The 20,862-nt window shown below is 38.9% G+C and overlaps 1 protein-coding gene across 1 annotated transcript in view; it reads left to right on the plus strand.

The window, feature by feature from the left end:
* The first annotated feature begins 203 nt into the window (after positions 1 to 203).
* LOC308522702 (nuclear body protein SP140-like protein) overlaps positions 204 to 20,862 on the plus strand; it is a 55,226-nt gene continuing 34,567 nt past the window's right edge. The window contains exons 1-3 of the mRNA XM_081096236.1: positions 204 to 303; positions 15,836 to 15,983; positions 17,295 to 17,463. Coding sequence (XP_080952362.1) covers positions 272 to 303; positions 15,836 to 15,983; positions 17,295 to 17,463 — 349 coding nt within the window. The 5' untranslated portion in view covers positions 204 to 271. The remainder of the gene's footprint in view (positions 304 to 15,835; positions 15,984 to 17,294; positions 17,464 to 20,862) is intronic.

Raw genomic sequence — 20,862 nt, forward strand, 5'->3', positions numbered from 1 at the left:
CCCTGGCCTCCAGGTCCTGACTAACTGTTTTTGTCTTCCATTCCTGCTGCCACATGTTATGATGGCTGAGATTCACTGTCGGGCTGCAGGAGGAGGGAGACAGTGTTTGAAAACACTCAAAAAGTTCCTTTCACTTCTCATTTCCCCATTTGGGTGGAGCCCTCCATGGGTGATTTTTACACACTTCCTGCTCAGGGCTTTGCAGCCACAGCGGGCCTAGGCTGGGGAGACTGGAAGGATCAGAGGTCCAGGCAGGGCCCACAGCAGAACAATGGCCAGTGGGGGCAGCGACCTCAGCACCAGGTCAGTCTCTGTCTCCCTACCTTCAATTTTCTCTCTGGCTGTAGTACTGCTTTAGTGTGTTTCATTAGACACTCCTCTAAACCTTGACATCTGTCCTGCTTTGCAAGGACATTTATGTGCAATGTAATGAAATGCAGGAATAGATAGTGAAGGAATTGAATCTTAGAACTAGGAAGAGACAACTGTGTTTTGATTTCAACTGCCACAACCCACAGGACTCTTGTCTTACAGCTACTGCTCAGCTGGCAGCCCATCAGGAATCTACTGTACTTTCTGACGCTTCGAGACAGTGATTTGTTCTTTTCTCATGACCTATGAACCTTCTCATTTCCCTCAGGTTTCCTCTGACTTCAGCTAGGTCATTTCAACAAAAAAACTTTAGAAAGTACAAAATTCAGGGTGAACACATGAAATTTTCAAATCTGGGTGCAATGGTCTTATACCTGATCTGTGGACAGGTCAGCTATGGGTTTATTCTTGTCTCTGCCTGGGGGTCTGGATTCTCCCTCCAGGGATCTTGACCTAAAGGAGTAAAAGTAAGAGGAAGGACCAAGAAGTGAAAGCCTAGTGCAGGCTGAGTATTTTCATCTGTACTTTGAGTTTCTGCTCGATAATGCATTATACCTCTGACAAGGAAAAGGCCAAAAATTCAATCTTTTTCTTTTGTAATCGGTTAGAAATAACATTACTTAATATGTTTAACTTTTTTAATACTGAAGAATTATATTTAACCTCTTGTTCATAAAGTTTCAAATGACATGCAAATGTGTAGAGGGGCAAGTCCCCTTCATGTGCCACCCACCTGAAACTCCCAGTCCAGGTCCTATTGAGTGTTGTGGGCGCATATCACTTTCTCTGCATTTACACATATAATTGATTTTCCAAAATACATAATTTGTGTCTTGTTTTTAAACAAATGGGATTTTATTGCATTTTGTATTTTCAGTTATTTTAGTATTGAAAATGTTAGAGACCTTTTCACTTTAATAAACATACTGATCTCCCTCATTCTTTTTTTGATATATTTTTATTGATATCATAGAGGAAGGGAGAGGGAGAGAGAGATAGAAACATCAATGATGACAGAGAATCATTGATTGGATGCCTCATGCATGACCCACACTGGGGATTGAGACCACAACCTGGGCATGTGTCCTGACTGGCAATCGAACCATGACCTCCTGGTTCATAGGTTAACACTCAACCACTGAGCTATGCTGGCCAGGCTCCCTCATTCTTTTTTACTCTGTATACTACTCCATGGAATCAATATGCCATAATTTTTAAACTATTCTCCTCCATTGACAAACACTCAGGTTATTTCAACAACCTGTGATAACAACAATTATATAGTTCTCTCTTCTTTTGCAGATTTACATAAGTTTATCTGGTGTCAATGACCAAAATATCAAATTGTTGAGGCAAAGAGTACTAATACTTACTTGTTTACAGATTCTGTTAAGTTTCCCTCCAAGTAACTGAACCAATATATTCCCGTAACAATACTGAATGAGATGAATCATCTGTCAACATGCATTTTCACATAGGTGCTAGATACAGAGATTCATTTTGTTAATTTGTATTTTCCGATTACATGAGAGGAGGAACAGTGTTTTGTGTTTATTGACCATTTAAATTGCTTCTTGGTTGAGATGCTGCATTATTTCTGGCCAATGTTATCATTGATATGATTGCCATTTATTTGATAAGGGAGAATTTGCTGAGTATTCTGAAAGTTGCAAGTTTACTTTCCTATTCTTTTTCTTTGTTTTTGGTGACTTCTATCTTATTAAAGCTTGAAATTTAAATTACAGACATTATAGTATTGATTTTTGAGATAGATATACCCTGGTTATTATCTATAAGAATAAAAGCATAATATGCTAATTAGACCAGAGTCCTTCTGGACGAAGCCGGAGCTGCTAGGGAAGCTCAGGTTCCGGGTACCAGAGAGAAGCCAATGCCGGCAGCTGGGGGAAGGAAGGCCTACTCTTGCATAAATTTCATGCATCAGTCTTCTAGTGAATAAATAGGAGCAATGAGGAAAGTTACTGCTGAACTCCACGCACACCGTCTTTAACCACAGTTTTCATGTTCTTAAGGTGGCAGGTTCAGTTCTACCCTTACTTCAGGGGGATCTTTTTCCCTAGTATCTTCAAAACTATATTCTTTTTTTAACTTGTGGGCAAAACTATTCTTCCAATTGTTGCGACATTAGCCTTCACAGCTTTATCTGTCCCTAATGAATCATCTCTAGCTTTTGAACTTCCTGTTCATAATGGTTGTCTCAAACCTAGTTCTATGAAAATTATTTCATTTTTTATAGTTTATCATGCTTTGTTATTCCTAATTAAAAGTTTATTGTGTTTATATTTGAGGGGGTGCCTTAATTTCCTTCAACAGTCTGCAAATCTGACTATAAAACCACGTTTTATATCAGTCCATCGGCACAATGTTGCTTTATTTTTTTAGGAGTTTGTGTGATGTTAAGTGCCTGGTGGACATCTTCCTCACCCCCTAGGTTATTCCTCCACATTGACCCCGTCTGTATTTTCATGTACACTCTCTTTATCACGCGCCAGCCTTAGTTTTACAACCCATTTCTCATGCTTATCCTGGGCAGCTCTCCTTTCTCCCCCAGTTTGCACTGTCTTCGTCCGAGTGAAATTTTTTTCACATTTCCTGTCTGAATTTCTTGGCATATGACGTACAGTTTGAAGGTGTCTTTTGTGTCCCAGCAATTGGTGCAGTAGCACAAGTTTTTGTTTTCTCTCACCTGCACTGCTGGGACTTCCGGTACCTTGGTGGGGCTGTGTAGCCTTGGCCATGGAAAATGCCCCGTATTTCCCAAGAGGTGGGTGTCCCCTCTGTGACTGAGTCATGTTGGTCTCAGAGCACTACCCCCATGTGGTGACTGATGGGAGCCCATGCCTGGGGGATCCCGGTGCTGCCTCCTGTAGCCAGAGGCTGCCACCAGTGCTGTGCAATCTGAGGTGTCCCAGCTGCCTCCACCAGGTTCCACTGCAATGGGTGGGGGCGTGAGGGTAGGGTGGGTTTGTGTCTGCCTGTATTCTTTTCCTAGTAACAGTGACTGCCAGAACTTGGCTCCCTCATCTCTGCATCTCTGCTCCTGTCTCTGGGTTTAGCTATAGAGTGCTCTGGCCACTCAGGCCAGAAGGAGGGTTTTGCTTCTCAGGCCACCCAAGCTGCTGAGCATGTGCATTGTGTCCTGACACCCTGGTGCTGTTGCAAGCTCTGGGAGGGTGAGGGGAAGTGGGTATGCACATCTGTGGCTTTGTTTTCTGGCTGGTAATGGCAGCTTCGGTACTGCAGCTGCCACACCTCTCTGTTGAATCTCCACCACTTGCAATGGGTTCACCATATGTGTGCTAGCCACCCAGACCGGAAATGTTGCTTCTGCTCCTCAGGCCCTGCATTTCAATTCTTCATCTGTTACCATGTCTTCTGAGGCCCCACCAAGTTCCTGGCTGCATTTGCTACTCCTTTCTGTCCTACCCCCAGTCCTGCCTGCTTTCTTGGTTCCAATACACCCACCTTCAGATGTCTCAAGGTGTGGGTCTCACAGACATATTTGTGTGTTGAGCAGGGAGTCCTTTTTGGAATTAGAGTTGTCCAGCTTGTTGTGATTTCAAGGGGAGAAACCAAGTAGTTTACCTCACTCTGCCATGATGCTGACCTCATTCACATTTAGTGTTTTAGATAATATAACGTTTACTATTATAATTTATTTTTTGTTTTAACTTTTAGAATTCCATAATATTTTCCTTCGATTTTTCTCTCTAAAAATTCAAGCTATGTTTTACTCTTTTGATTTTTGTACTGGTTTATAAGGCATCATAGGGTCTGATTTCACTCAACCAGTGTTACTTTTAAATTCTGAAATTCATTTTCATCAATATTTGTGTAATTGTTAACATTTAATTTAAAACCATATCATTCTAGGTTTTCATATCTCAAACAAATCATTTAACTTGAGTTTTCCTTTATCACACTGTTCAACACTTGTTGATTAGTAGACTTTGAATCTTTACATCAAAATAGTTACTCTTATTCTGTAAAATGAAATTCTTATTTTTCTAGAATAATTTTCTACATTAAAATCCTGTACATATTTTCTTATGTACAAACCTAGGGTTTTCATTATATTGGTGCTATTATGAATTGTATTGTTTTATTTACTATCTAATTCCAATTTTTCATTGGTGGTGTATACAAAAAATTCTAACATTTGAATGTTACCTTGCATCCTTGCTATATTTATTTAATAGTCTTAGGAGATTTTTTTCAGTCAATTCTTTAGGATTTTCTACATAGACAATCATGTCATCTGCAAACACTGTTATTGCTCCTTCCCAAACTTTACACTTTTAACTTCCTTGTCTTTCTTTCTTTTTTTTTTTTAAATTTACTATGCCTTTTACTACAATGTTGAATAGGAGTTTTAAAAGGGGACATCTCTGATCTTAGGTGGAAAGTGCATGTTTTTAACAGTAAGTATAGTATCAGCTACAAGTTATTGGTGGATGTTTTCCTTCAAGTTGAAAAAGTTCCTCACTGTTTCTAGTTTTTACATGAGTGGGTGTTTGATTTTGTCTAATAAATTTTCTATAGCAATTGATATCATCATTTTATTTTTCTTCTTTAGCCTCTGGACATAGTGGATTCCATTGATTGATTTGGAATATTAAACCATCCTTACATGTCTGAAATAAATTCCACTTGGTCATGGGTATAATATTTTATACATTGATGGATGAAATTTGCTAATATTTTGTTGAAATTTTTTACTTCAATACTTGTGAGAGCTATTGGTTTATAGTTTGCCTTTATCTGCTTATGGTGACACAGTATTGCTAGATTATGTCTGAGGACATACTCTTCATGAGTTAAGAAGTGTTCCCTCTGCTTCTATTTTCTGAACAAGATTTTGGAGAATTTGCATCATTTCTTCTTTAAATGTGTGTAGAACTCACTGAAAACACCAGGGCCTGAATCTGTTCAAAGTTATGAATTACTTATTCAAGGTTTTTTCAAAGGGGTAGAAGCCTATTCAAATTATCTATTTATCCTTGAGTGAGTTTTGGTAGTTTGTATGTTTCAAAGATTTTGCCTATACTATTTGTTATCAAATTGGTTGGCATAGATTTATTCATAGATTTCATTATCTTTTGAATGTCGTGAGATTAGTTATGATGATCCTACGTACACTTCTAATATTGGTAATTTATGTCTTTTCTCTTATTTTTATTAGCCTGTATCAAAGCCTATCAATTTTATTATTCTTTTCCAAGAACCAGCTTTAGGTTTTGTGTGTTTTTCTCTAGTTTTCCTAGTTTCATTTCACTTATTTCTTTCTAATTAATTTTTATTTTATTTCCTTTCTTCTATTTTAGTTTTAAATTGTTCTTTTTGTGATCTTGTAGTTCTAGTTTTCTAAGCTGAAGACTTAGATTTTTATTTCAGATATTCCTTCTTTTCTAATACATGCATTTAAAATAATATATTTCCACTAATCACTGCTTTTTCTATATCACCAAATTTTGATGAACTGCATGTTCATTTTAATTTAGTTCAAATAATTTTTAAAAGATCTCTTGAGGTTTTTGTTTCACTCATCTTATTTAGAAGTATATTTTTCAATCTCTAAATATTTAAAGAGTTTCAATTATAGCTCTCTATAATTAACTAGAGGCGCGGTGCACAAACATTTGTGCACTCAGGGCAGGGGGCGGGGTCCCTCAGCCCAGCCTGTGCCCTCTTGCAGTCTGGGACCCCTCCAGGGATGACCACCTGCTGGCTTAGGCCCACTCCCCAGGGGAATGGGCCTAAGCTGGCAATCAGACATCCCTCTGGCAGCCCAGGAGCCCTCTGGGGATGTCCAATTGCCAGCGTGGAGCAGGCCTAAGTTGCAGTTGGACATCTTTAGTGCTGCTGAGTAGACGGGAGAGGCTCCCACCACCACCGCTGTACTGGCAGCCATCAGCCTTGCTTGTGGCTGAGCAGAGCTCCCCCTATGGGAGCCCACTGACCACCAAGGGCAGCTTCTGCATTGAGTGTCTGCCCCCTGGTGGTCAGAGTGTGTCATAGTGACCAGTCATTCTCAGTCTTTCTGCTGTTAGGGTCAGTTTGCATATTACCCTTTTATTATATAGGATAGAGGCCTGGTGCATGGGTGGGGGCCAGCTGGTTTGCCCTGAAGAGTGTGCTGGATCAGGGTGGGGGTCCCACTGGGGTGCCTGGCCAGCCAGGGTGAGTGGCTGATGGCTGTAGCAGGCTGGTAAAAAAAACCCAGTGGGAACTCTCACCCCATGGAGGTTTGGCCAGCCTGGGTGAAGGGCTGATGGCTGTTTTCAGGCTGGCCACACCCCCTTGAGGGTGAGGAAGGTCCCCACTGTGGTTCCTGGCCAGTCTGGGTGAGGGACTGAGGGCTGTTTTCAGGCTGGCCAAGCCCCCTGGTGATGGAAGCTCCCAGCCTCTCCTCTTTTTCTTTTCTTTTTTTCATTCTGGGATTTATTTACATTCTATAATTGAAACTTTGTTGCCTTCAGTGGAGCTCAGAGCCAGCCACAGCAGGCGGGAAGCTTGGCTTCCTCCATCACTGGAGCAACCAAGCATCCTGCTCACTCCAGCTCCATGGCTGCCGGCAACCATCGTGGCTGGATTAATTTGCATATTGTTGCTCTGATTGGCTGGTGGGCGTGGCTTAAGGCATAGCGAAGGTACGGCCAATTTGATTATTTGTCTTTTATTAGATTAGATTTCTATTTTAATTCCCTTATTGTCTGAGGACATACTCTTCATGATTGCTATTTGTTTGTTATTTCTTTTTTTTTCTTTATTGATTAAGGTATTACATATGTGTCCTTATCCCACCATTGCCCCCCCACCCTACCACTCATGCCCTTACCCCCCTGATGTCTGTGTCCATTGGTTAGGCTTATATGCATATATACAATTCCCACACCCTCCCCTTTGAGGTTTGACAGTCTGATCGATGCTTCTCTGTCTCTGGATCTGTTTTTTGTTCATATGTTTATGTTGTTCATTACATTCCACAAATGAGTGAGATCATGTGATATTTATCTTTCTCTGACTGGCTTATTTCCCATAGCATAATGCTCTCTAGTTTCATCCATGCTGTTGCAAACAGTAAGAATTCCTTCTTTTTTACTGCAGTGTAGTATTCCAGTGTGTAGAAGTACCACAGTTTTTGAATCCACTCATCTTCTGATGGGCACTTTGGCTGTTTCAAAATCTTAACTATTGTAAATTGTGCTGCTATAAACATAGGGGTGCATATATCCTTTCTGGTTGGTGTTTCTAGTTTCTTGTGATATATTCCTAGAAGTGAGATCACTGGGTCAAATGGGAGTTCCATTTTCAGTTTTTTGAGGAAACTTCATACTGTTCTCCACAGTGGCTATACCAGTCTTCATTCCCACCAGTAGTGCATGAGGGTTCCTTTTTCTCTGCATCCTCGCCAGCACTTGTCATTTGTTGATTTGTTGATGATAGCCATTCTGACATGTGTGAGATGGTATCTCATTGATGTTTTGATTTGCATCTCTTGTATGAATAGTGACTGTGAACATGTTTTCATATGTCTCTTGGCCTTCCTGATGTCCTCTTTTGATAAGTATCTATTTAGGTCCATTGCTCATTTTTTTGCTTGGGTTGTTTATCTTCCTGTTGTTAAGTTGTATGAGTTCCCTGTAGATGTTGGAGATTAAAACCTTATCAGTGATAACATTGGCAAATATGTTCTCCCATGCAGTGGGCTTTCTTGTTGTTTTGTTGATGGTTTATTTTGCTATGCAGAAGCTTTTTATTGTGATGTAGTCCCATTTGTTTATTTTCTCTTTAGTTTCCAATGCCTTAGGAGCTGTATCGGTGAAGATATTGCTTTGGCATATGTCTGAGATTTTGCTGCCTGTGGATTCCTCTAATATTTTTATGGTTTCCTGTCTTATGTTTAAGTCCTTTATCCATTTTGAGTTTATTTTTTTATATGGTGTAAGTTGATGGTCTAGTTTCATTTTTTTGCATGTATCTGTCCAATTCAGTTTTCCCAACACCATTTATTGAAGAGACTATCTTGGCTCCATTGTATGTTCTTGCCTCCTTTGTCAAATATTAATTGAGCATAGTGGTTTCGGTCAATTTCTGGGTTCTCTATTCTATTCCTTTGGTCTATGTGTCTGTTCTTGTGCCAGTACCAGGCAGTTTTGAGAACAGTGGCTTTGTAATACAGCTTGATATCTACTATTGAGATCCCTCCTACTTTGTTCTTCTTTCTCAGGATTGCTGCAGCTATTCAGGGTCTTTTTTATTCCAGAAGAATTTTTGGAGAGTTTGTTTTAGGTCTGTGAAATATGCCGTTGGTATTTTAATGGGAAGTGCATTGAATTTATAGATTGCTTGGGGTAGTATGGACATTGTAATGATGTTGATTCTACCAATCCATGAACATGATATCTTCTTCCATCTGTTTATGTCGTCCTCTATATCTTTCTTCAGTGTCCTATAGTTTTCTGACTTCAGGTCTTTTACCTCCTTAGTTAAGTTTATTCCTAGGTATCTTAAGTTTTTTGGTGTGAAAGTAAATGGGATTTTTAAAAATCTCTCTTTCTGTAAATTCACTATTGATATATAAAAATGCCATAGATTTCTTGGCATTAATTTTGTATCCTGCTACATTGCCGAATTAATTTATTAAGTCTAATAATTTTCTGATGTGGTCTTTAGGGATTTTTATGTACAGTATCATGTCATCTGCAAATGACAGTTTTGCGTCTTCTTTTCTAATTTGGATACCTTTTATTTCTTCTTCTTGTCTAATTGCTATGGTTAACACTTCCAGTACTATGCTGAACAGGAGTGGTGAAAGTGGGCATCTCTGTCTCATTCCTGTTCTTAGGTGAAATGGTTTTAGTTTTTGCCCATTGAGTATGATGTTGGCTGTAGGTTTTTCATATAAGGCTTTATTATGTTCAGGTATGATCCCTCTGTTTACCCATTTTGCTGAGGATTTTTATCAAGAAAGGGTGTTGGATTTTGTCAAATGCTTTTTCTGCATCAATTGATATGATTATGTGATTTTTATCTCTCAATTTGTTTATGTGATGTATCACATTTATTGATTTGCAGATATTGTACCATCCTTGCATCCCTGGGATAAATCCTATTTGATCATGGTGTATGATCTTTTTGATGTACTGCTGAATCAGATTTGCTAGAATTTTGTTGAGGATTTTGGCATCTATGTTCATGAGGGATATTGGCCTGTAATTCTCTTTCATTGTGTTGTCTTTATCTGGTTTTGGTAATAGGGTAATGCTGGCTTCATACAATGAGCTTGGAAGTGTTCATTCCTCTTGAATTTTTTGGAATAGTCTGAGAAGGATAGGTTTTAGTTCTTCTTTGAAAGTTTGTTGAAACTCCCCTGTGAAGCCATCTGGCCCCCGGCTTTTGTTTGCTGGAAGCTTTTTGATGACCATTGCAATTTCCTCCATAGCTATCAGCCTACTGAGTTTTTTAGATTCTTTCTGATTGAGTTTTGGAATGTTGTATTTTTCTAGGAATATGTCCATTTCCTCCAGGTTGTCTACTTTATTGGAATAGAGGTGTTCATAGTATTTTTTAACAATCCTTTGTATTTCTGTGGGTCTGTTGTTATTTTGCCGCTTTCGTTTCTGATTTTGTTTATTTGGGTCCTCTCTCTTTGCTTCTTGGTGAGCCTGGCTAGAGGTTCATCAATCTTGCTTATCCTTTCAAAGAACCTGATCTTTGTTTCATTGATCTTTTTTATTGTTTTTCTGGTGTCTATGTTTTTTATTTCTGCTCTGATCTTTATTATCTCCTTCCTTCTACTCACTCTGGGCTTTTCTTCTTCATCTCTTTCTAATTCTTTGTTGTAGAATTTGATGATTTATTACCATTTTTTCTTGTTTTTTCTTTAGAAAGACCTGTAGAACCAAAAATTTCCCCTCCAGGACTGCATTCACTGTGTCCCATAGGTTTTGGATTGTCCTGTTCTCATTGTCATTCATTTCCAGGATGTTTTTAATTTTTTCTTTGATTTCTTTGGTAACCCAATCATCATTTAATAGCTTTCTATTCAACTTCCAAGTGTTTTAATTTTTTTGATTTTTTTTATTTTAGTTTATTTTTAATATTATTCCATTGTGGTCTGAGAAGTTGCTTGATATGATTTCAATCTTCTTGATTTTGGAAAGACTTTGCCTATAACCCAATATGTGGTATATCTTTGAAAATATCCCATGTGCACTTGAGAAGAACATATAGTCCATGGCTTTGGGGTGAAATCTTCTGAAGATGTCAATTAAGTCCATCTGGTTTAGTGAGTCATTTAGGATTGCTGTTTCCTTGCTGATTTTTTGTCTAGAGCAGTGGTCGGCAAACTCATTAGTCAACATAGCCAAATATCAACAGTACAAAGATTGAAATTTCTTTTGAGAGCCAAATTTTTTAAACTTAGACTATATAGGTAAGTAAATTGTTATTAACCTAATTATGGTACTCTTAAGGCTTACAAAGAGCCACACTCAAGGGGCCAAAGAGCCACATGAGGCTTGCAAGCCACAGTTTGCCAACCACGGGTCTAGAGGATTTACCCAGTGGTGTCAGTGGGGTATTAAAGTCCCCTATTATGATTGTATTGTTATTGTTCTCTCCCTTAATATCTTCCAGGAGTTTCTTTATGTATTTGGGTGCTCCTGCATTGGGTGCATATATGTTTACAACGATCCTCTTGTTGAATCAATCCCTTTAGTATTATGAGGGTCCTTCCTTATCTCTTCTTATGGCCTTCACTTTGAGGTCTATTTTGTCAGATATAAGTGTTGCTACCCCAACGTTTTTTCATTTCCATTTGTCTGAAAGATATTTTTCCATCCCTTCACTTTCAGTCTTTGTTAGTCCCTTGTTCTGAGGTGGTTCTCTTGTAGACAGCATATATATGGGTCATTTTTTTTTTATCCACTCAGCCACTTGATGTCTTTTGATTGGAGCATTTAGTCTGTTTACATTTAAAGTTAATATTGACTAGAGGCTCAGTACATGAAATTCATGCACTGATGGGGGGTGGGGGTTGTCCCTCAGCCCAGCCTACACCCTCTCCAATCTGGGATGTCCAACTGCTGATTTAGGCACAATCCCACAGTTGGACATCCCTCTCACAATCCAGGACCACTAGCTCTTAACCACTCACATGCCTGCCTGCCTAATTGCCCCTAACTGCCTCTGCCTGCCCTCCTGATTGCCCCCAACAGTTCCCCTGCCAACCTGATCTCACGCCCTAACCACTCCTATGCCGGTCTGATCACCCCAAACTGCTCTCCCCTGATGGCATGATCACCCCTAACCACCTTTGCCTTGGCCCCTGCCACAATGGCTTTGTCCAGAAGGATATCTGGAAGATGTCCGGTCTAATTAACATATTTCCCTTTCATTAGTATAGATAGGTACTTGTTTGTAGCCATTTTTTTGTGTGCCTGTGTTCCTTCTTCCATTTTTATTTTTTTGTTTTACACCAGTCTCTTTAACATTTCTTGCATTGCTGGCTTGGTAGTGATAAACTCCCCAGCGTTTTCTGGTCTGTGAAGCTCCATATTTCCCCTTCAATTTTGAATGATAGCCTTGCTGTATTGAGTATTCTTGGATTCACCCCTTGCTGTGCATCACTTTGTAAATTTCTTCCATTCCTTTCTGGCCTGATGTGTTTCTTTTGAGAAATCATTTGATAATCTAATGGGAGATCCCTTGCACATAAATTTCTGCCTCTCTCTTACAGCCTTTAAGATTCTCTCTTAGTCCTGAACGTTTGCCATCATAATTATGATGTGTCTTGGTGTGGGTCTTTTCAGGTACATCTTGTTTGGGACTCTGTGCTTGTGTGACTTTTTTCTTTCCCACATCAGGAAAGTTTTCTGACATTTTTTCAAATAGGTTTTCTAACCCTTGTTCCTCTTCCTGTCATTCTGGCACCCCTATTATTCATGTGTTTCTTTGCTTTATGTTTTTCCAAAGCTCCCTTAGGCTCTCCTCCTGTCTTGTAATTTTTTCTCCAATTGTAGTTCAGTTTGGTTGTGTTTTGCTTCCCTCTTTTCTAATTTGCTAATTCAGTCCTCCACTTCTCCTAGTCTACTGTTGAAACTTTCTGTGGTGTTTTTTATTGCAGCTTATCAGCCTTTATTTTTTCTTAATTCTTCATAAGTTGTTGATTTTTTTCATCTATCAGTTTATGAACTGGATGGCCCTTATTCTGGATTCTTTTTCTGATATATTGCATGCCTTCATTTCACTTAGCTGCTTTTCTGGCAATTCCTCCTTTTTTTTCCTTTGGGGGTTTCTTTGTCTCCCCATTTTTGCTCTCACCAAAGGATTTAGGTGTCGAGTCATGTAGAATCTCACCAAATTTACCTATAGATGCAATGCAAATCTAATAAAATCCAAATGACTTTTCTTATACACATGGTTAAATGGATTCTAAAAGGCATGTGGACAACCAAAAGACCTAAAAAAATCAAGATGATATTTTTCCAATTGAATTCAAGATTTCTATAAGCTTTAGTTATCAAGCCAATTAAGATAGACAAATAAATCAGTCATGCAGAATAGAATATCCAAACTAAGGCCCATCGGTTTTTTAATATTTCCATAAACTTGGGGTAGGAAGATATTTCATAGATAGTGCACTAAAAATATTAAGCACAAAAGAGAAAGAATGGGTAGTTGGAACTCATCAAACATTTTAAAATCTCTCTTCAGTCACAAAAAGACAAGTATCACATGATTGCACTCATATGTGGAATCTAAGTAACAAAATAAGCTGATGAACAGAGCGGATCCAGAGACTTGAAGCATGGAACAGAGTGGGGAATCTCAGATGGAATGCAGGGGAGGTAGGGTGGGTGGGAGATAAACAACCAAAGACCTTGTATGCATAGATGTATAACCCATGGACATAGACAGTAGGGTGCTGAAGGCCTGGGGCAGGAAGGGGGAGAAGGGGCAGGGGCAGGCTGAAGGAAGTCAATGGTGGCAGGGAGAGGGAAGGGAACATATGTAATACTTTCAGAAGAAAAAGGTTGAAAAAAATAGATATGGCTGAGAAAATGAAAGGCAAGCCACAGACTGAGAAAAAATGTTCATAATACATATATTAAACTAAATACTTCTATCTTTAAGATAAAACAACCTTCTACATATCAATAAGTAAAAGACAACCCAATAATATCAAAGGGCCAAAGACCTGAACAAGCACTTCACAAAAGAAGGTATATGAATTTCTAATAAGAATATGAAATTGTGTTCAACATCATTAGTCATTAAAGAAATACAAATTAAAACAATAACAAACTTCAGAGGGAAGGCAGGTTAGGGTGGGAGGAGACAAGTAAGAGATCAACCAAAGGGCTTGTATGCATGCATATAAGCATAACCAATGGACACAGAGAGTAAGGGGGTGAGGGCATGTGCTGGGAATGGGAGCAGCTGGGTAGAGGTCAATGGGGGGCAGGGAAAGGAGACATATATAATACTTTCAGCAATAAATAATTTAAATTATATATATATGATACCACATCACACACTAGAATGGTTACATTCGCAAGGCTACTTCTAACAAATTTTTAAAACAGTTTGCTTCCAAAACTGTTAATGACACTCCTACACAGTGAGCCAGCAATTACACTTCTGACTATTTACTCAAGGGAAATGAGAACATGCTACAGAAATATTCATACCAGAACAGCAGCTTTATTCACACTTGTCTTGCTCTAGAATCAACCAAAACGTCCTTCAGCAGGAAAATGAATAAATAGATGGTAGTAGACACAACAATGGAATACCACTGAACAATAAAGGAGCAAACTTCTAATCACCCAACAAAATGGATGATGAGCAAAAGAAGTCAGGCACATAGCATACGTGATATATTATTGATCTATGAAATCCAATCACAGGCAACATATGGTGGTAGAAAGGACAGTAATAGTTGCTTGACTTCATGTGGCCAGGATGCAAGTTGAGGGGTGAAGGGTACATTGCCTTACTCTTAATTTTTCAAATAACATGATAGTTTTCAGCAACATGTCTTCCTTTCAATCTCCTCTGCCTTCAAGATTCCACAGGACACACTGGTTGCTTTCCTGATTGCTGGGAGCATGCTCATCCTACAAAGCATTTAATGCTCCCCTGACCATTTTTTTTGTTGTTGAAATCTCTCATTTACTCATTGCCTCCTGCCATTCTCCTTGTCATTGTGAAAACAATTATTTATTTTTCATTTTAGCAGCAATTCTCATAAAAGAGAAGACAGATGCTTCTTTTAAATCATCTATCTTTAAAAAGAATGCGTAGTTTACAGAATTTGACATAATAAGATGACATTATTATTCCCTGATGAATATTGGGTACTGGAAAGAACCAATAATTTTCTTCTGGTTTCAAAAAGGAAACTTATGAGTCTTCATGATTTTCAGGAATACAAAATGTCTACTAAAACATTATTATCAGAGCAATAAAAAAGATCAACTAAGGCCCTAACCAATTTGGCTCAGTGGATAGAGCGTCGGCCTGCGGACTCAAGGGTCTCAGGTTCGATTCCGGTCAAGGGCATGCACCTTGGTTATGGGCGCATACCCAGTGGGGGGTGTGCAGGAGGCAGCTGATCAATGTTTTTCTCTCATCAATGTTTCTAGCTCTCTGTCCCTCTCCCTTCCTCTCTCTAAAAAATCAATAAAATATATTTTTTAAAAAAAGATCAACTAAGAAGCATAATTACAGACTCAGGTTTACTACTACAACTACTTATACAGTAAACAGCAGCCACTTCTGAAATTCAGATGCCTAAAAAATTTCATTACATGCAACAATAGCACAGATAGATATATATTAACACAAAGCAGAAACACCAGGAAAAAATGATAGATATTCTAGTGAAATTTCAGTTTATGTCTTATCATATCATTATTAAACTACATCTTTCCATTTATGTACTAGCTTTATAAGTCAAGATGGTATTTCTCTTAACTGCTGTAGGTCAAAAAGGGAACACCTTATTTTTATCTTTTTCAGATTTATTTTCTCTTAGTTGTTAATTAAAATGCATTTTAAGCTTACATTCCATTATTAATCCATTGTTTCATTTTTCTCTGTGAGTGGCCTGTTTAGTCCATCCCACTTTAGTACAAATTAAAATTGTTTCAAAAAAAATCCAGATCTGTTAGGAGATAATAATTTTACAATGGTTTTGATCATGACAGACTGGAATTTTTCAATATTACTTATGTTTTTCTAATCCTTTAGCTTTGTTTTATTACAGCTTTGTCTATTCTTTCAGTTCTATTTGTACTAATCTCTACTAAGGGACACTTATTTTTTATGTGTTGGTTCTTCATTACCTATCCTTCATTTATAAAATGTCACAGCATCCACAGGCATATCAAAATCTTGACGACCATTTTCTCATAGTGTCCTTTCTCCCTAGGATGTCTGAAGAAGAAAAGCGTATCTATGACATTGCACTCTGCCAGTTCAAAAGACAGAAGGTCGCAATTTCACATATAATAAAAGTAACATTTCCTTTCCTTGAACTTCTCCGTGACTATGGATTCATCAACAATGAAATGTATGAAGTAGGTAAAGTTTATTATGTCACAATCTGGTAAACTAAGTTATATTTTGATATCCTAGAATCAAACATCAGAACACAGCTGGGCAACTGAGGAGTCGCCTATGGTGGGGATCCTCTCAAGTCTGCTGTAAGTGTTCTGATAAGGTCAGAAGGGAGAAGAGAAGCAGGCATTGCTGAAGACAGTTCTGCTCCTAACTGAAGGAACAGTGCTCCGTGTTGTCCTTTATAGTGGGGTGAATAGCACTGGAGGTAGGCTGGATATGAAGTGGGTGTGCTACATAGATGTTTAATGCCTTGTAGAAATTATATACACAATGTAGTATAAAATGGAAATTGAAAGTAATTTTAATGAATGGATAAGGTGAATGATTTCATTTATCGAAATAATAATTGATACAGCATTTCATTTCAATGGACGTCAATTTAAATACTTAGATCTGAGAACATTAAACTCCACAGAGAATCAATGTCTTCTTAGGACAAATTTGAAAGTAGATTCTTGCTATTCTTTTAACAACAGTTTTCAGTTTCCTTTCTATTTTCTTTTCTTTTCTTTTGGTATTTCTGGAGTCTTGGAATTTAGGTTGATTTTAGCAAAAGGTGTAGGTGGAGATAAAGAGATACACATCTTCACTTTCCCTACCTATAGGTTTTCTTTATGTCAAAGTTCACAGGCGCTTCCAGGCCAAGTCAGTCCTGGGGAAGGGACAAGGGCTGTCCAGTCCATAGAACAGCAGCTCATTGCCTGCTAAGTCTATTCCTAAAATATTTGACCAGGCTTTGAAAGGGCTACAAAACACTTAGCTTTAACCAAATTTGTTCTTCATAATTGCTTCTTATTCCATATAATAGAAATGAGGGTGAGGAAATCAGATTCACATAAGGGAATTTTCAAGGAAGATAGATTAAGTTGTTTAACTAGTAGTCATAAAACTATAGAGAAATTCTAAAACTGTACATGAGGCCGTAGCTGGCTTGGCTCAGTGGATAGAGCATTGACCTGTGGATCTAAAGATCCCTGTTCTAATTCCCATCAAGGGCACATGTGCATGTTGTGAGCTTGATCTCCAGTAGGTGGCGTGCAGGAGGCAATTGATCAATAATTCTCTCCCATCATCAATGTCTCAATCTCTGTCTACCTCTCCCTTTTCTCTGAAATGAATAAAAATATATTAAAAAATAAAATAAAACTGTACATGAGAAGATAACTATGTTGGGAAATTGTAATACATTAACTATAAAATCACTTTCTAAGCTTCTTTTGTAACTAGGAAATCTGTATTTATATTTTACCAATTCATTATTTTTTAAGAAGTCTAAAGAATCTTTTAAAACACCGGGTTCTGAAACAGAAGTCATATACCATGTTCTCGATGAAGTGGAGAAGACATTTAACCTGTCCCTTCTGGAAGCATTGTTCAGCAAGGACATCATGAACTCCTACCGTGGTTTAACTGATATTTATAAAATCTTCAAAAAAGGTAATTAGGGCCCTGACTGCTTCTGCTAAGTGGTTAGAGCTTTGGCTTGAGGACTAAAGCATCATGGGTTGATACCTGCTCATGGGCACCTACCTCAATTGCTGATTCGATCCCATTCGGGGATCATGGGGGAAGAAACAAGTCAAAATGTCTCTCTTAGATCTCTCTCGCTCTTTCTTCACCTCATCTCTCCCTTCCACTCTCTCTCTCTCTCTCTTTAAAGATAAATGGAAAAAAATATGACCAGGTGAGGATTTAAAAAAGAAGATAATTAGGTTTATTACCTACTTTTTTATGTCCAGGGACAATTTTTCCCCACAGGTATTTATTGAGTGTACCAGGTGTCAGACACAGTGCAAGGCAGTTGGGATGTTGCAGTTAAGAAAACAAATATATCATGAGCCACTCAAAGCTTATCATAAAATGGCTACAGTACAAACATCCACCTGCAGGTCTGCGTAACTAGGCATCTTGACTCAGGACAACCAGAGCTACAGTGGATTCAAATTTTCTTAGGACAAATGACAGGAAACACAACATCCCAACAGGCCTGCATCAGTTGCTCTTTGTGACACTTAGCAGGGGTCCTCATGGCAGTCTACCAAGTTAACTATAACCCACCCCAAGTTACATCTTAGTTGCAGGATCCACACTGATTTAGCCACTGCATGCCCAGGGGAGTCAATATCCCATGTAACAATTCTGTAGTCATAACCTTCAGAGACCCCACCAGGACAGCTGAATTACAAGAGTCAATACATTAGAGGAAGACAAAAAGTGGCTTGTAGTTCACATCTAGTCCCTCTCAGGCCACATGCAATTTGTCTATCTACAGTCACTGGTCATTTTAAAAACACTAAGCTCAGTGTTGGCCTATTAACACAGATAAGAAGCAACCTTCATCAGATTACCAGAATAATGAGCAAAAAAGTCAGGTCAAATTTGTTCTTGAAGAAGGAGAAATGGTTTTATCAACTCATTCTCCATAACAAGTGTGATAAACAATCAAATAATCACAAAACCAATTGCTCTGCCAGAGAGATGTTTGGATACTATACAAAACTCCTGGTTTGGTTCTCTGCTTCTTTCCTGAAAATGCATGATTTTATACTTTTATATGGGTTCTTAGTAAAGAAGATGTCCTCCAATAATTTTTGTTTGACTTGCCTAGAAAATTTTTTATTCCATATATTTTTGGTCTCAAAAAGATCTCCAAATAATGATGGAGAATTCAAAACAAAAATGATATGAACTGAGAAATGCAGATGATAATGGAACAAGCATAGAGAGGTAAATGATCTATGTGTCTGCTGAACAAGGACAAATTAGATTAATCTCAGAGTAAGAAGACTGTGCAAGTTGATTCAAAAAGGATAAGCATGTAAATCCAAAATGGCAGCATAAGTAAATGCTGGTACTCCTTGCCTCCCACAAGCACATCAAAATTACAACTAAAATACAGAACAACCATCATTCAGAACTGCCTGAAATTTGAATGGAAGTCCTACAACTAGAGAATTAAGGAAGAAAGCACATTGAGACTGGTAGAAGGGGCAGAGACATGGAAGGGGCTGGCCTGACACCCACATGTGGCATTGTTTTAATTGGGAGGTATATCTCAGCTGTGGAGGACTCCCATGAGAAGCAAGGGGTCCCAACCCCACACCATACCTCCATCCCAGGCTTTCAGAGATATGAAGAGAAACCCACATAACTTCTGGCTGGAAAAACCAGTGGGGATTGTGGCTGAGTGAAACAAAGGCTGCTGGAGACCCCAAAAGTTCCTCTTAAAGGGCCAGGACACAGACTTACTTGGACGCACTCCCTCTGAGCTCCAGCACTGAGGCAATGGTTAGTGGGGGTTGAGGGAGGTACAGGAACATATGGGGAGGAACTGGATTGTCTGGCATCAGAGCAAAAATCTGGGGGTAGCTTTTTCCCAAATAGTGGTGCTCTAATGGGGTCATTGTTCCTATGCTGAGACCTCCCCAGTTGTAGAGTCACTGGCAGCCATATCTGAGTTTATATCAGCCTGGCTCCCACTGTTATCTCCACCTTAATGATTCCCTAAGACACCACCATCAGCCCCACCCCATCCAATTTAAAGCCCCACCAAGATGTTTGCAGTGGCCTTTTCATATGAATGGTCTGTCCTGTTTCAGGCTTCAGACTTCCTAAAATCTTTCAAATAAGCAGCAGCTGGGACATTGTGCCCCAAACCTATCAATAAGAGTTCACAGACAGCTTGGCCTCACCTGGGCACAAGTAGCAGCCATCTGGAGATTTCTCTATAGCTCCTGATGAGTGGCCCAGGGAGTGGCTGACTTTGCACCTCCCAGGAGGCCCTAGAGACAGTGCACCTGGTGGACAGCTTCAGACCATACCAGATTACAATACTACACATCCCAAAGCAACACACTCAAGGGACAGACACAGTGAACACCAAAGCCCCACTGAAGCAAGTCCTGCTCCATAGAGGTGTCTGCTACATGGTAGCTCTTCCACTGTAATCACAGCAGGTCCTCACAGCCTATTGGCCTGGGAGTCAATTCCTACCACTGACTCCAACTACAACAAGACTGTGCACACAGCCCACACAAGAGTACACCTAGAGTGCTCAGCTCAGGTGACGGTGAGGCTAAGCCACTGGACCTTAGAGGATACCTATTACACAAAGCCATCTACCAATTCCAGGAGACATAAGAGCTCTACCTAAATATATAGAAAAAAACACAGGGAAGAAGCTAAAATGTGGAGACAAAGAAACATGTCACAAATGAAAGCTCAGAACTAATCTCCAGAAAAGGAACTAAATGAAATGGAAGCAAGCAAACTACAAGATACAGAGTTCAAAACAATAGCTATAAGGTTGCTCAAGGATCTTCATGAGAGCTTCAAGGAACTTAGTGAGATTTTCAAGGATCTTAGTGAGAATTCAAGAACCTTAGAACATCAAAGACATGAAAAATGGCCAGTCAGAAATTAAACATGCACTTACTGAAATAAAGAATAATTTAGAAGGATTCAACAGTAGAGTAGAGTAGAGAATTCTGAGAATCAAATCAATAATTTGGAATATGAGGAAGCAAAAAATACCCAAACAGAAGAGAAAAAAAGAAAAAAGAATCCTAAATATGAAGATAGTATAAGGAGCTTCTGAGACAACTTCAAGTGTACCAACATTCACATTATGGGGGTACCAGAAGGAGAAAAGAGAGAGCAAGATATTGAAAACCTATTTGAAGAAATAATGGCAGCAAACATCTCCTAACTGGTGAAATCGCCTTATAAATCCAAGAAGTTCAGAGAGTCCCAAACAAGAGGAATCCAGCTTGGCCAGTAGGACTCCATGGTTGAGTGTTGACCTATGAACAGTTCGATTCCCAGTCAGGGCACATG

The sequence above is a fragment of the Myotis nattereri genome, assembly GCF_964212035.1.
Source record: "Myotis nattereri genome assembly, chromosome: 7".
Classification (NCBI taxonomy): Eukaryota; Metazoa; Chordata; class Mammalia; order Chiroptera; family Vespertilionidae; genus Myotis; species Myotis nattereri.